This window comes from Eleginops maclovinus, chromosome 15, assembly GCF_036324505.1.
Source record: "Eleginops maclovinus isolate JMC-PN-2008 ecotype Puerto Natales chromosome 15, JC_Emac_rtc_rv5, whole genome shotgun sequence".
Taxonomy (NCBI): domain Eukaryota; kingdom Metazoa; phylum Chordata; class Actinopteri; order Perciformes; family Eleginopidae; genus Eleginops; species Eleginops maclovinus.
This window is the reverse complement of record NC_086363.1, coordinates 20,524,036-20,538,434: the sequence shown is the minus strand read 5'-3', so window position 1 is coordinate 20,538,434 and position 14,399 is coordinate 20,524,036. Positions and strand designations below refer to the sequence as shown.

The 14,399-nt window shown below is 39.9% G+C and overlaps 1 protein-coding gene across 1 annotated transcript in view; it reads left to right on the top strand.

Annotated features, from left to right (window-relative positions):
* The window catches only part of nt5dc1 (5'-nucleotidase domain containing 1), a 74,625-nt gene that overhangs the window by 41,432 nt on the left and 18,794 nt on the right, over positions 1-14,399 (top strand). The window contains exons 7-9 of the mRNA XM_063902254.1: positions 1,305-1,479; positions 6,595-6,692; positions 11,747-11,868. Coding sequence (XP_063758324.1) covers positions 1,305-1,479; positions 6,595-6,692; positions 11,747-11,868 — 395 coding nt within the window. The remainder of the gene's footprint in view (positions 1-1,304; positions 1,480-6,594; positions 6,693-11,746; positions 11,869-14,399) is intronic.

The window sequence follows — 14,399 nt, the reverse complement described above, 5'->3', positions numbered from 1 at the left end:
ATTTATTGGATTTTGCTGAGAGCATTAGGTAGACATTAGGACTGTGATAGATTGCTGCTGTATTAAACTCAGTACATCATGCTGACAGGATGCACTGAAGGCAGCGGGGGAGCTTCAAAGTGCAGAAAGCCCATTGACAGTGGCTCAGACATCCATTGTAATTGGATTATTTTACCCATCTAAACTTCAAGATTCTAAATGTGCATTTGTTAAAGATATTATTATAAGGTATTATCAAAATGGTTGTCCTTTAACATTTTCAACCATGTACTACTATTTATTTGTATATAACTTTTTTTGTGTTTTTTTAGTTCTTCCATGAGCATCCTTATTTGAGTCATAAATGATAACCATTAAATATTCGAGAACTTAATTTTTCAGATTTGGAACTGATGTAAATGGGTTTTTACAAATCAAAGTGGAACACCTTCATCTGTACATCCTGATGAATTAGGTAGTGCTCATAGCTAGCACATTACTGTAGCTGGCAAGCTAACTGGTAGCACTTTAACCAGTTAGTCAACACTAGCTCATTGAGGTGAGTTAGCTGCTAACCTGCTAGCACTGGATTCCACTAGCCCACCATGCTACCAAGCAAGCTAGGTAGTTTGGCGACAGTTGGCTAATCTTTAGCTAGTAAAGCTACACATTTCTCCTCAAAGTAAGAAGCCTATAGTTATAGCAAAACCCCACTGCTGTTGAAAGAAGCAAGCTAGTGTTTACGTGAAACTAGAAGATCCTTTACTGCAGATCGGTCCGATTTCATTAGATGCATTTTAAATTTGTAAATGCTGGAAGGACTAGATTTTTTTAGAAACTCAAAAAGTGGGATAAAAATATCTTCTGTCTAGAGATGTAAACACTTTAATTGAAAATGATATTCCCTCATTTGGTGTTTTGATGATAGTGGTGCAGATCAGTGTCACACATTGGTCCAAGATATCCCATAGTTCTACTGGGTTGAGACCTCTGAACACCATAGCATATGATTAATATAAATACAGCTCCGGAAAAAATTAAGAGACCACTCCAAATGTTTCTTACATTTTTATCTCTACATGTATGGCAGCCATTTCTGTTGAATTCCAACACAGAGAAAAATGTTCAGTAGTTTATAGAACACAATAAGAAAAAAAAAATCATTTAATCAAAGACATACCGATAAAAAGTATAACCAGAGAAAATGATAATGCTGAAGTGGTCTCTTAATTTTTTCCGGGGCTGTATATGTATGACTCAGACCATCCATGTTGTGTGCTTCAGATTGAGGGTGGTTATGTGACTGTGTTTGTGTCCCTGTGCAGAGGATGCAGGGACGTACTTCCCCAGTGTGAAGAGGGACCCGGGCCGGTACCTGCAGCCCTGCTCTGACTCTGTCAAGACCTGGCTGCGCAGCATGAAGAGCGCCGGGAAGGTCGTCCTCCTCATTACCAGCTCCCACAGCGACTACTGCAGGCTCATCTGTGAACACATCCTGGGGTAAGAACTGCCCCTCCCTAAAAGGACAGGACCTGGTGCACTACTTACCATAACCCCCCCTCAGGATTTATGACCTGAAGCCTGCTCAGTCCAAGCTGGCCTTTTTGGGTTTCCCCTCAGCTCCCAACATTCCTTACAGCTCCCATAGAACATGTTTCAGTCATTGCTTCAGTCTCATCTCTTAAACCCCGTCATCATGGCACATATGCAACACTCCATATCTCCGAGCAGCCAAGTCTGCACGTTGGGCAATTTCTGTTTATATTTATTATGTTGTCTGTTACTTTAAAAAATATACGCGTTCTTCAAAAAGGCTTATTCATTCATCCCAGTTCACCTCATAGGCCCTGCTGTGGTGCCCTTGAGCAAGGCACCGGACACCTCCAATCGCCCCTCCCCATTGCTCCCCGGGCGCTGCACGATAGCTGCCCACTGCTCCTAGTACTAGGATGGGTTAAATGCAGAGGACACATTTCACTGTGTGTGCTCTGCTGTGTGCATGTATGTGACTAATAAAGAGGGTTTCATCCTCCGATTCTTCTATCTATTCACCACTCAACATTAATTCTTAAGACTGTAAGACAATAAGATAAGATATACTTTATGGATCCCGATTTGGGATCTTTTTCATCACAGCAGCATCGACAAGACATTGCACATGAATTAGAAGTAAATAAATAAATAAAATAAGATATATACATATCAGCAGTGGAAGATAAATCAAATAAGCAAAACAGTGAATATATACACATAAATAATGAAAGATATATATCTATAGATGTTATGACTATGCTAAGCAATGTCATATTTGGCTTTTCCCAAATCCAAAAATGATTGGTCATAGTGGAAATGTATTAGATACAGTATTTGCAGGTTCATTTGATTTAATATTGCTCTTTGGTGTCTTTTTTACCTCTGTTAAGTTTTCTACTCAACTACTGTGTTAGGATAATGGTGTCTTAACTCCACACAAAGTTCACATGAGTTCATTCTTGACTTCTTCTTGAGTTTCACAGAATATTCTTTATTACGTACTAGTTTATACATATAGTCGGTTAGCTAGTTAGCTCGTTCAAAGCTCCAAAAAGCTATTATGTTACTTAAAGTATTAAGGGTCTAACAATAAAATACATTAGTTTCACGAGTCAAATTTTAGTTGGCAAGGCGTGACCTCCCTGGAGTCTGTACGCTCACCATTTCTCACCAGTGCACAATGAACACTCAGCACTTTATTTGATAATTGTAGGTGTGCCACAGAAGGGCGTTATCGTTTGCAGATGAACACTGACTTTGTGCTCCGCTGGCTCTGTGGGCCCTGCACACTGTGTGGTTTATTCTGGCAGCCTAAGCCTTGTTACACACTCAATCAAGCTGTGAGAGAGCCTTGAAAAAACACAGAGTGTGTGTTGCTGCTGCGCTCTCACAAACATAAGCCCGCTCTTTGTGAGGTGTTGTCCTCCACACTGCTCCCCTGGTGGTCTGCTTTCTCACGTTTAATGCTTACAGCTGATCTGTAGATGTTCAGGGCAGGGGTGTCCAAACTACCCTGGTCCATTTTTAATTGGCCTGCAGCAAATTCTAAAAGTATAATGGGATATGGCCCACACATGAAACTTGTGCTTGTCTTATATTGTACTGTACTATATATAGGTGTGAACATATTTTACACAGTAGTATTCATGCGTTAATAAGCCAACTTTTCAAATAAATTCAGTCAATTAAAGTTGAAAACATTATCTAAAACATCTTAGTTGATAAAAAAAGCCAAATAACTTATTTCCATACCCAGCTTGAAATATACCCTCCATATTCCCGCTTATTATTATCAATCTGAAGCTTCTGTTTCAAGAAATGAGCAACCAACACTTTTTGCAACTAAAAAAATGAAACCCTACGGAGAGCTGTGATGTAGGCTGTTTTATTTCTTAAAGCATTTTCAAGTATCAAGCATCATTTACCTACATTTGATTGATTTAGCTAACTTATAAATTAATATTTGAGGCAATATACCTCAGCTCTAGGGAGGGGCCCAGCCCTTCGTATGTTTTCATGTCCTCAGTTAAAAGAGTTTGTTCACCCCTGCTGTAAGGCATGTAGCAGCCTGTTCCTCCCTGTGGTTCTCCGGTCCTCTCCCCGGCTCCCCTGGTGTTTGACTGGCTCGCCCCGCCCTCTTCTGGGTCTCTGACCTCCAGTAACGCAGCATGTGTCGCCTCCCAACCACCGCAGTCAAAGCCCCAGCTGTGGATGAGTGTGGCTGCTCTAAATCATGTTCAGTCTCTGCTTTACACGGCCCGGGGATGCAGATTGATGTTGTGATTGCTTCAACAGGAAGTCAGGTCAGCTGCACTGCCAGAGGTTCATGGTGGTGGTGGAGGAGTCTGCTCTGGTGTGCCTCCTGCATTTCCAACGCTTGATGTTTGTGTACAGATGTTTCCAAAACACCATTACCTCCATAACTCTCCCACTCTTGCTCAGCACCACACCCCCCTTTAAACGTCAGGGGGCTCAAACCCACAGCGCCTCACACTCGGGGGCCTTTCACTCCCTGCCTCTCATTGAGGTTGTCTTTATTTACTTTGTATCAGCGGTGGGAAATAACTAAGTACATTTACTCAAGTACTGTATTTAAGTACAATTTTACTACTACTTGTAGTTTACTTGAATATTTCCTTTTAATGCTACTTTATACTTCTACCCCACTACTTTTCAGAGATAAATGGTGTACTTTCTACTCTACTACATTTATTTAACAGCTTTAGCTACTTTTAACAAAAATTCAAACTATTTAAATACTTTGCAAAAACTCAATCAGACTTTGTTTTGTACCACTTGATGGAACAATATTATCTAGAATGTCACATATATGAATATAATCAATTACACACATAAGGCAATTTTTCTGCCCTATGATTACTTTGACCTTTTATACTGACAATACTTTTGTACTTTTACTTTAGTAAGATTTTGAATGCAGGACTTTCACTTGAAGCAATAAAGTTTTTTGACAATAATGAATTGGTACTTTTACTGAAGTAAAGCATCTGAATACTTCTTCCATCACATGCCTAAAACCCACACCTTATACAGTATGTATTTGCTTCTAATCCGCACCTTATCCAAAGATATGTCTTCATATACATTATGTACATTACAACAACATTTTACTGTTATTTGAATTTATTGAAACCTCATGCACTACTCTTTGCACTTTCTGGTTGGATGCACTCTGCATTTCATTGAACTTGTGCATGCTCTCGGAGTTCAGACAGCACAGGACCAACAATGTGTTGTTTCGTGGAGTCTCATTTCCTTAGCATTTTACTGTTGCTTCAGGATACAGCGCGTCCTGCCCCCACCCGGCCTCCAGCTGCTGTGGGTGGTGAGTAGGCTGTCAGTGGGCTGCGGGCCAGTGACAGTGGGCTGTCAGAAGTAGCACAACACGGCGGAGCTGTCTGACAGGAGGCTGCTGGCCCCAACTGCTGGGCCCCACCCAACACACTGTGTGCTGCTGCTGTATGCTCCTTACTTTATAGATGTGTTAGTTGTTGTGTAGTCCTCATTGTGCAACACAGCAGTGCAGTGCAGTTCTAGCTTAGTCAATTCTGCTACTTTTATAAAAACATGACAAAACAGAAGCATTTGTATCAATGAATGAGTTCCTGAGTTGCATTTTTTATTTGCTACAGTAGGAATGCAAAAGGCAAAAGCAAATTTTTGCATGCACACACATATTTTCATGCATCAAACCGACAGCGGTTTACATATCCTTCCTGTTTCATAATGCTTCCTAACCACATATGTAAGATTATGTAAAGATTATCCTGCACATACTAATAGTTAACTAGCTCATACTCCCTACTGTACTGAGGGTCTCTTTGGAGAGCCCTCAACATGTTCACTATCACTTCCTGTTTGTAGCTCTGTGGGAGTGTTTATTGATCTTAGTATTCCCTCCATGTGTACACTGTTGATTCCTGCATGTTTTACCATCATGTGTACACAGGGTTGGGAGGGTTACTTTAAAAATGTAATCTGCTACACTTACTCGTTACCTGTAAAACAATGTAATCAGTTACCTCATCTGAGTAACAAAGTATAAAAGTAATGTAATCTGATTACTTTCCATCACTTTTGGATTACCTCAACATCAAACGCAATGCAAATAAATAAAAGAGGAAATTAGTCTTTTTTTACTTCAGTGTATTATGTTAGACGACAGAACAATGTGAAAAAAGAAAAGAAAAGAAAAAACCAAGATATTTATAATCAAAAATTATTTTAGGCTAGACCTACCAAATGCTAGAGCTTACAAAAAGTGTTTTAGTTTAATATTTGAATACAAAACCAAGAGTATTTTTGTTTTAAAGGGCCCCAATTATGCAAAATCCACTTTTTCATGTCTTTTTACATAAATATGTGTCCCCTCTGTGTTCAGAGATTTGGGAAGTTACAGGAATGAAAGATTCCTCTCTCTTTTGGTCCTGATCCATCTCTATAAAAACCTGTCTCAAAATCAGCTGATCAGATTTTGGCCACATTGTGATGTCACATTTATTTGGGGTTGTACAACCATTAGCCAATAACAAACCAAGGTAACCCCGCCCACTCTATCACCTGAATCTTCTCCTAGAGCATAATTGTGTTTTTTTAAACCAATCACTTCTGAGAGGGGCGTGGCCAGCAGCAGCTCATTAGAATTTAAAGTTACAGACACAGAATCAGCACTTTTGGAACAGGGCTGAAACAGAGGGGTTTATGGGATGCTACAATGATCTGTTTGGTGTTTCATCAGAGACATGTTCTGTATATATCTGAGACCTGTAATATATTGTTGACAAAAAGTATAATAGGGGACCCTTAATGATTCCAGCTTCACCATTAAAAAAGAAGAATGAAAGTAGCCTCGTTTCAAAAATGAAAATTCATGCAGTACATCTACCTATAATATATTGATGTTTATTAATACATTGTTGTTGTTTTTTAAAATGTAACAGTTATGTGGCTCCACTCAGATGTTGTGCTTGTGTAACCCTCCTCAGTGTATTTGGAGGCTGTCCAGGCATTGTCCTGGCCGGGCCAGGGCCGAGGTTAATGTTGTTTCTCTGGCTGTTGCAGGAAGGATTTTGAAGAACTATTTGACGTCATCATCACGAACGCTCTCAAGCCTGGTTTCTTCTCCTTGGTGCCTGAGCAGAGGCCCTTCAGGACCCTTGGTGAGTACCGGCGTGCTCACAACTCCATTCCATCACTGATTGTTTTGGGGGATTTTTTGAATTCTTGTGAACTTTCTTTAATTACAGAATGTTACAGTTGAAAGGCTTCAGAAGTAATAATTTAAACATTTTGTTAAGACTTGCTTCCTGCCTACAGTGGGCTAGAAAGATCCACATCAATTTATCTTCTGTATCTTCAGTATGGAGATGGAGTCAGGACATTATCAGCAAGGCAAGTTTATTTATTTATCAACTCAAGGCAATTCAAAGCGACTTACAAAAATGAAAGACATTAAGAGCATTTAGAAATAGTGCAGCATAAACACATTATAAAATGGAATTTAAAAACAGTCATTAAAAGCAAAGAGAATAAAATAAACATAAAACAAGCTAATATGTCAACTACATGAATAGAATTTACAGAGCAGTGTAAGATATGAAGAAGCAAAGAGAAAAGTCTTCAGCCTGGATTTGAAAGTAGTAAGAGTAGCAGCAGACCTGCAGGGTTCTGGGAGTTTGTTCCAGATATTTGGAGCATAATAACTGAAGGCTGCTTCTCCTTGTTTAGTTCTGACTCTGGGGACAGAAAGACCTGAGAGTTCTGGATGGTTCATAATGTAAAAGGAGATCACTAATGTATTTTGTGCCCAAACTATTCAATGCTTTATAAACCAGCAGCAGAACTTTGAAATCAATTCTCTGACGGACAGGAAGCCAGTGTAAAGACTTGTGTCTTGTGTAGGTTTGGGCACCTAAACGCGGTGCCAATAGGGCACCGGTTCCGACATAAACGGTAGTAACGAGACCGGATAAGAACGAACATTTCGGTGCCTCATTTCGGTACCAGACTTTTTTTTTTATACTGCCCCCTGGTGTTCCGGCGTCAACTTGAGGTTGTTGAACCTGATGTCAGTGCCGCTACTCAGCACACTTGTTGATCAGAACTGAGTGAGAGGATCAATAAAGATGCCGAAAGTAAAACGCTCCAAGGTTTGGCTTCATTTCACATCTAAGGATGCAGATTCTGCGACATGCAACACATGTCTTAAGCAATAGCATGCAAGGGAGGTATCACTTCTAATTTAATGAAACAGCTGACGGTGCATGGAGTTTATTTAAAAGCCGATCAATGCACCGTGTTTGATAAATTACGTGACAAAAGGCCAAGCAATTCAACGGCAGCAACCAGTGTCGGACAAATAGAAGAGAGTCCCAGGCTGGGCCTCTCTATATTGGTTTATTTATTACTATATGTTACTTGTATTTACATTGTTTAAAGATTTAAGTTAATACTGAGTTCAATTTGGCCCTGGAAATAAAAGGGTATTGTTTTTTGACAACGTGTGTGCGTTTTCGTTTTTTAAAGTACCGGTTCGAGAACCGTTTCGGCACCGGAACCGTTTCAAAAATACAGAGTAGGCACCGGTATCGGATAAAACCCAACCGATACCCAACCCTAGTCTTGTGTTAGTGAGGACTCGAGCAGCAGCGTTCTGAATCAGCTGCAGCTTTCAGATAGATGATTTAATTTTTAATAGGTTTTAGAATGCTCAAAGTCCAAGTTCAGACTGGCGACAAATAGAGACATCTTCATCCACACCCACACACACACACTGATCAGATCTCATATATTCCTCATCAGTCCAGCTGTCATCTCTGAAGATTTCAAACAGCTGCTAGTTGTGTTAATCAGATTCATATCATTTACCCACAATTCCTCAAGAGTCCACATCCCTCCTCCCTGCCGGCTCGGCTCTCTGCTCTGCCGGCCTGTGGTCTGGTGCTCAGGTAGGAGGTGTGCAGAGCAGGGAGCCCTGATGGAATGCTCCCTTCATTCTGACTGTCTCCCTGCCAGCAATAACACTGGGGATGCATTATGTGTGAAGACAGGATGATCCACTCAGGGAAATATGTTCTCTTTCTCTCCCCTCTCCCTCTCCCTTTCTCTCCCTGAGGTTTGCCACGTTGAAAAAAAAAAAAAAAAGGCCTTTGTTCTTCCTCTGGCCTCCTGGCATTCTTCTCTCAGTTGGGAGACCTCTTATTATTCTGCACTCTTAACATCTTTGTTTCATTTATTAGCGATAAAGTGTATTATGTGTGACCAGTGAGTGACACATAAAGTCTGTTAGCTGAGGACAGACGATTAAACACAGTCCAATCATTTGATAATCATCTCAGATCCTCCATCAGGGTATATGTTATTTAACATTCAAGTAACTGCATATATCGAGGTAAAGTTGTTTTTTATTTTAATTTGTTTATTTATTCTACTATTACAATATTAATACAGACAATTTATGAATCCGACAAACAAACAAAAAGAGTAGAAGCAGGAGGGCAGAAAGCATAGCTTATACAGAAAGTAGCCCTCCCGTTTGTCATCCAGTTGCAGGATTAAAAAAAAAAGAAGATAAATCAATAATTAAATACACACACAAATAAATAAAAGCCATGTGTACATACACATACATACAGTATGTACATTTATACATACACCCAGTTTCCAGGGTGGTAGAAAATAATAAGGTTAAAAATACATTCCTACAAGTCTATTCTCAAATAACAAGACAGTATACATTTGTATCCTATTTTTATGCAAAATAAGATAATTAAGATAATTACGATAATAGTAATCATAATTATAATTATGATTACTATTATTTTCATTACCATCATCATCATTGTCATACATACATATCATTTTTTTTAAAGGTAAACGGAAAGCACAATGAGCAAAAAAATCATTAAAATAAAATGAAAACAGCAGCTAGGTACTTCATATCCATTTTTGTTCATTTGAGTAGTCTGTTAACATAATATTTCTGAATCTTGATTTGAATGGTTTGTGACAGTTAACACTCGAAACATAGTTTTGCACCTACAGTGATAAGGATAAGCTGTGTGATTTAATGGTTGTTCTGTAGGGCTTAGCTAGTTGTTCTGTACATTTAATTTTAACTTCTTTCTTCTGGAACTACAATGCAGACAAAACACTGCCTCACAGGGAACAGTTACAAATAGAAAGACTGAAAACAGTGAACTGAAGTTCTTTCAGAACGGTTCAAGGTTCCTGAGAAGAGTCAGTTTAGGTGTTTTTAAGCTTAAAGAGTTCGACTGAATTCCAGCCTGAGTTCAGTCAGCTCAATATGAAGCATTATAGAAATCACATGACTTTGTATTTTAGAGTATACCGAAAAAAAAAATATCCTGCAGTATTTGCAAATATTTTACTCCTCCTCCTCCTCCTCCTCCTCCTCCTCCTCCTCCTCCTCCTCCTCCTCATGACAGAATCAGTGCGGGTCAGCTAAATGTGTTAGCTTTCTGACATGGTTTTGTTACTTCAGCACTGTCCACATGTTCTGAATTGGGTTTAACTCAGGACTTTGGTAAGGCCATTCTAAAACCTTAGAATAACCCTTGGGGGCCAACTGTGGCCCTTTTTAATTGGTCTAATCATGGAATATGGACCACACATGAAACTAGTGCTTTTCTTATATTGTACTTCCTCAACATTATTCACACAGTAGTATTCATGTTGTTTTTTCTGTTCTTATGTAAAGCCTCTTTAAACATTAGGGAAAGCGCTATATAAACCTTATGTATTATTATTATTATTATTATTATTATTAATAAGTATATGTTAACATATTTTGCACAGTAGTATTCTTGTGTTAATAAACCCACTTTTCAAATTTGTTTAAAACATTTTCTAACAAATCTTAGTTGATAAAAAAGCACATTAACCTACAGTATATGAATAACCAGCATGAAATGTACCCTTCATATCTCCCCTTACTATAAGCAATCTGAGTCTTCTGTTTTAAGGAATGAGCTGCCAACAAAAGAAAGTAAACCCTATGGAGAGCTGGGATGGAGGCTGTTTTTTTCTTAAAGCTTATTCAGGTATCAAGCAACATTTAACCTACATTTGATTGATTTTGCTAACTTATAACTTAATTTATGAGGCAATACACCTCACCATCTAGTGAGGGGCCCTGCCCTTCGTATGTTTTTCAGTATGTGGGCAATGTTGACAATATTCATATTTCTTGCTCAACCCAACTAAGAGTGTGCTTTGTCAGACCTGTTGGGAGTTAGCATGCAGCTCAAAGCGCTGCTGCGCCACGTTTCCATCACATCTCCACTGGGCTCTACTCAAGCTTGGTACCAGGTACTTTCTGTGTTTAGTTTTCCGTTGCATACACGACCTTGGGAGATGAGCTGATCCCCGCTGCATGAAACACAGAGTCACCAATCAGAGAGAATTCTGCACTTCCTCAATGTGGCGAGATGACGCAATAGTTTTACTTGGTTCCATTTTCTTTAAATCTTGATATATTTAAAATGATTTGACGGTAGTTTAATTTCAATACGCAGGGTTTGTGCAGGATGTCCCATGAAGCACTAGTGATGATCCTCTCTGACTTATCAGTGGTCTGTACCCTTTCCATCCACAATTCTCCCTACTGGAAAACAACAAAAAAGAGCCAGTGGAAACTTTGGCCTAGTTTAAGATGTCTGTTCACTTTGTAATCTGAGACGTGAATTTTATTCTACGCTGCTTTGGGAAGGTGCACTTCTGCCTCTGCATGAATGCGTGTGAATGCTGACTTGTATAGTGCTTTGAAGGGTTGTACAGACTGGATAAAGCGCTATATTAACAAAGTCCATTTACCACTGTACAGAACAAGCAGCTATTTAAATGCCCAAATAGTACCACCACACTGAAACAACTGAAACAGGCACTACACCACTTCACATCATAAAGCAATGATGAGAGTCAGGAAAACACTTTTTTTTTTTACACCTTTTGTATCGTGTTAATCATCACAGTCCCAGAGATTTAACACTAGAGAACCACTGCTTTCCTGGCTTACAGACCTCACATTCACACTCTGCTGTCCTGCTGGCAGCTGGGTGCTGTGGTGGGGAGGTGCTGGGTGCTGTGGTGGGGAGGTGCTGGGTGCTGTGGTGGGGGGCAGGTGGAGCCTGGGCTGTGCGGTCATGTAGCAGCTGGCTGTTTGCTCTAACTGTGGTCTCTCTCTCCTCTGCAGTGAACGATGTGGAGGAGAGCGAGGGGCTGCCATCGCTGGATAAACCCGGCTGGTACTCCCAGGGAAACTGGCCGCACCTCCACGAGCTGCTGAAGACCATGACGGGCAAACCAGAGCCCAAGGTACCCCCCCCCCCCTGTCTGTAGCAGCCAGATCTCCGGCTGAACAACATCCCAGCCTCGCTTTGAGGTTGACTCCAGCTCTGGTTTTTGGCAGAGGCTGAAAGACATGAGGGCTTCACGATAAATCAGCTCAGGAGGATTCACACTGGGGTGATGGAGAGGAGGAACGTGGCCTTTGGCATGACTGCTGACAGGCCCGCTGCTTGCCAGCATGCTGGGAGCGCAGCGCACTGATTACTTAGAAAGCAGCTCATTCTTATGGACAAAATGATTAGTTTTTCTCCACAGTACCACAGTAGGTTTGTGAGGTCCACTAGTTTTTAGTCCTGAAGCACATTCAGCCAGGATGGTCAGGATGGTGGTCAGAGTTAGACTGGAAGAGAAGTGTTTGAAAGATGAATACTGCTATTTGTGCTTCCAGACAAATAATAATAATGATTATTATTATAAAGCTTTATTTGTATAGCGCTTCATACACCAGGTGCAGCTCAAAGTGCTTTATCAACATGGCACACAAATTAGACAAATTAAGAAATTAACTTAACACAGGTCGGTAAAAGGTGTGATAAAGGTGATAAGTAAAGAAAATACAATAAAAATAAACAACGATCCTCTCCGTAAATTGAAGGAAGACAGAATGAATAAATACAACAAAATATTAAAACCTAAAAATAAATTAAACAATAAAACAAATAATAAATATAGAAATCACAATAAAAAATGAGAATACTAAAAAGATGAAAAGACTAAAACTACCATCTGGATTTGTATTTTTACATTATCATAGCACCAGATGCAGTAGAGGGGACTTATTGCTGAAGTCTGTCTGTATTTAGTACATACTGGCACGTAACACCAGTTTAAAAAGGGATGTCTCTAATAAAACTAAATAAATAAATAACAACATATACAACCTATAGTGTAAATAAAACAACATAAATATATAATAAGAATAATAAAGATTAAAGGATCAATTGAAAGGGGGGCGTTGCTAATGAAAAGCTAATCTAAATAGATATGTCTTCAGCTCTCATTTGAAAATGTCCACCGAGTTGGCCTCTCTGATATTGGGTATGAAAAAGTATATTCAGGCAAATATGTAGCCGCCACTCCAGAGGACAGTTTGGAGGACACACAACATCCTTCTGAGAATAAAAAACAAGCTGAAGCATCTGAACGCTCAGCATCCTGAAGGAGAGCCGGACACAAAGTCTCACATCAGACAGTCAAGTGAGAGTTACATGGCTGATGGCTGTGTGTGCGCGTGTGCGCGCGTGTGCGTGTGTGGTTGTCTGCGTGTGTTGGGGGGGGGCTTTCTGTACTGCACTGGAAAGCCTCCTCTGTAGAGAAATATGCTATGTGTTAGATATATGCACTATGAAAGGGGGGTCACAGTTTCCAAATATTTAGGAACCACTGACCACTATAAATTGCATGTAAAAATAAATATAAAAAATAGAGCTGTCAACATGTCAACGCTTGCAATTCATCTGGAAACCTTACGCTGTTACAAAAACAATATACGCAAATGAATCACATTAACAAGTTTGACCCCGCCTTGATCCCGTGATTCCAGCACGATGTATACTGTACATGAGTTGCATGGCAATGAAAAGACGAAGGAGGGGAAGAAACTGGCACAAGCTACATGTATTACTGACTGGAGACCACAGGACGTCAGACAGAAGCATCACTACCTGGTGTGGTGAAAACAGAGAAAAGACATTTTGCTGAAACGTACAGTTTCCTGAAGCTACACAGAATACAGCAGACAGGGTCTCCACTGTAGGATCAGACAGAGCTGCAGGATGCCAGCAGCAGAGAGAAAATGCTCTGTGTAGCACACATTACACAGAGGGCAATCACAGCGGCGCTCTGGGACAGCGGCTTGGTTGTTGGAGTTGCCAATAATTCAGATATGAGGTATAATAAAGTAAAAAATTAAGATTTCTGTGACCAGTTTGTCATGCATTTCTTTGCAACATACACATGAATTTGTTTTATCTGCGCCCAAAATACAGATAAATAGTAATTCAACTTCATCATGATTAATTACGGATAATTGTTGCGGTTAAATGTTTTCATTAATTGACAGCACTAATGAAAAACTACATATAAAAACACCAATTTGAGTCTGTTGGATGAAAAACATTTTAGTCTCATGGGACTTCTGGTTTGTGATATTTTTCATTAAGCCTACAGTCTGGTCCCAGTAATGACATCATGTCTGATTTTAGGCTTAAAGGTCAGCCCCTGTGAGCGCTACACAGGAGTTAGTTGTAGTTCATGTCAGAGGCACAATGCTCATTATCTTGTCAAAAACACAAAACTGAGTCACGGCACGGTAACCAGCGTTTATCACAGCAATTTGTTATTTATTATGATGATTTTTTTTGGGGGGGGGGCATATTATGCTTCTTATAGATAGCAGTGTTAAAGAGATGTTAGGGCGCAAGATGAATCATAAAGATTCCACACACAATGTGGGCGGTTAAAAACACTCCATGTTGTCCAGCATCGAGCATACTGAG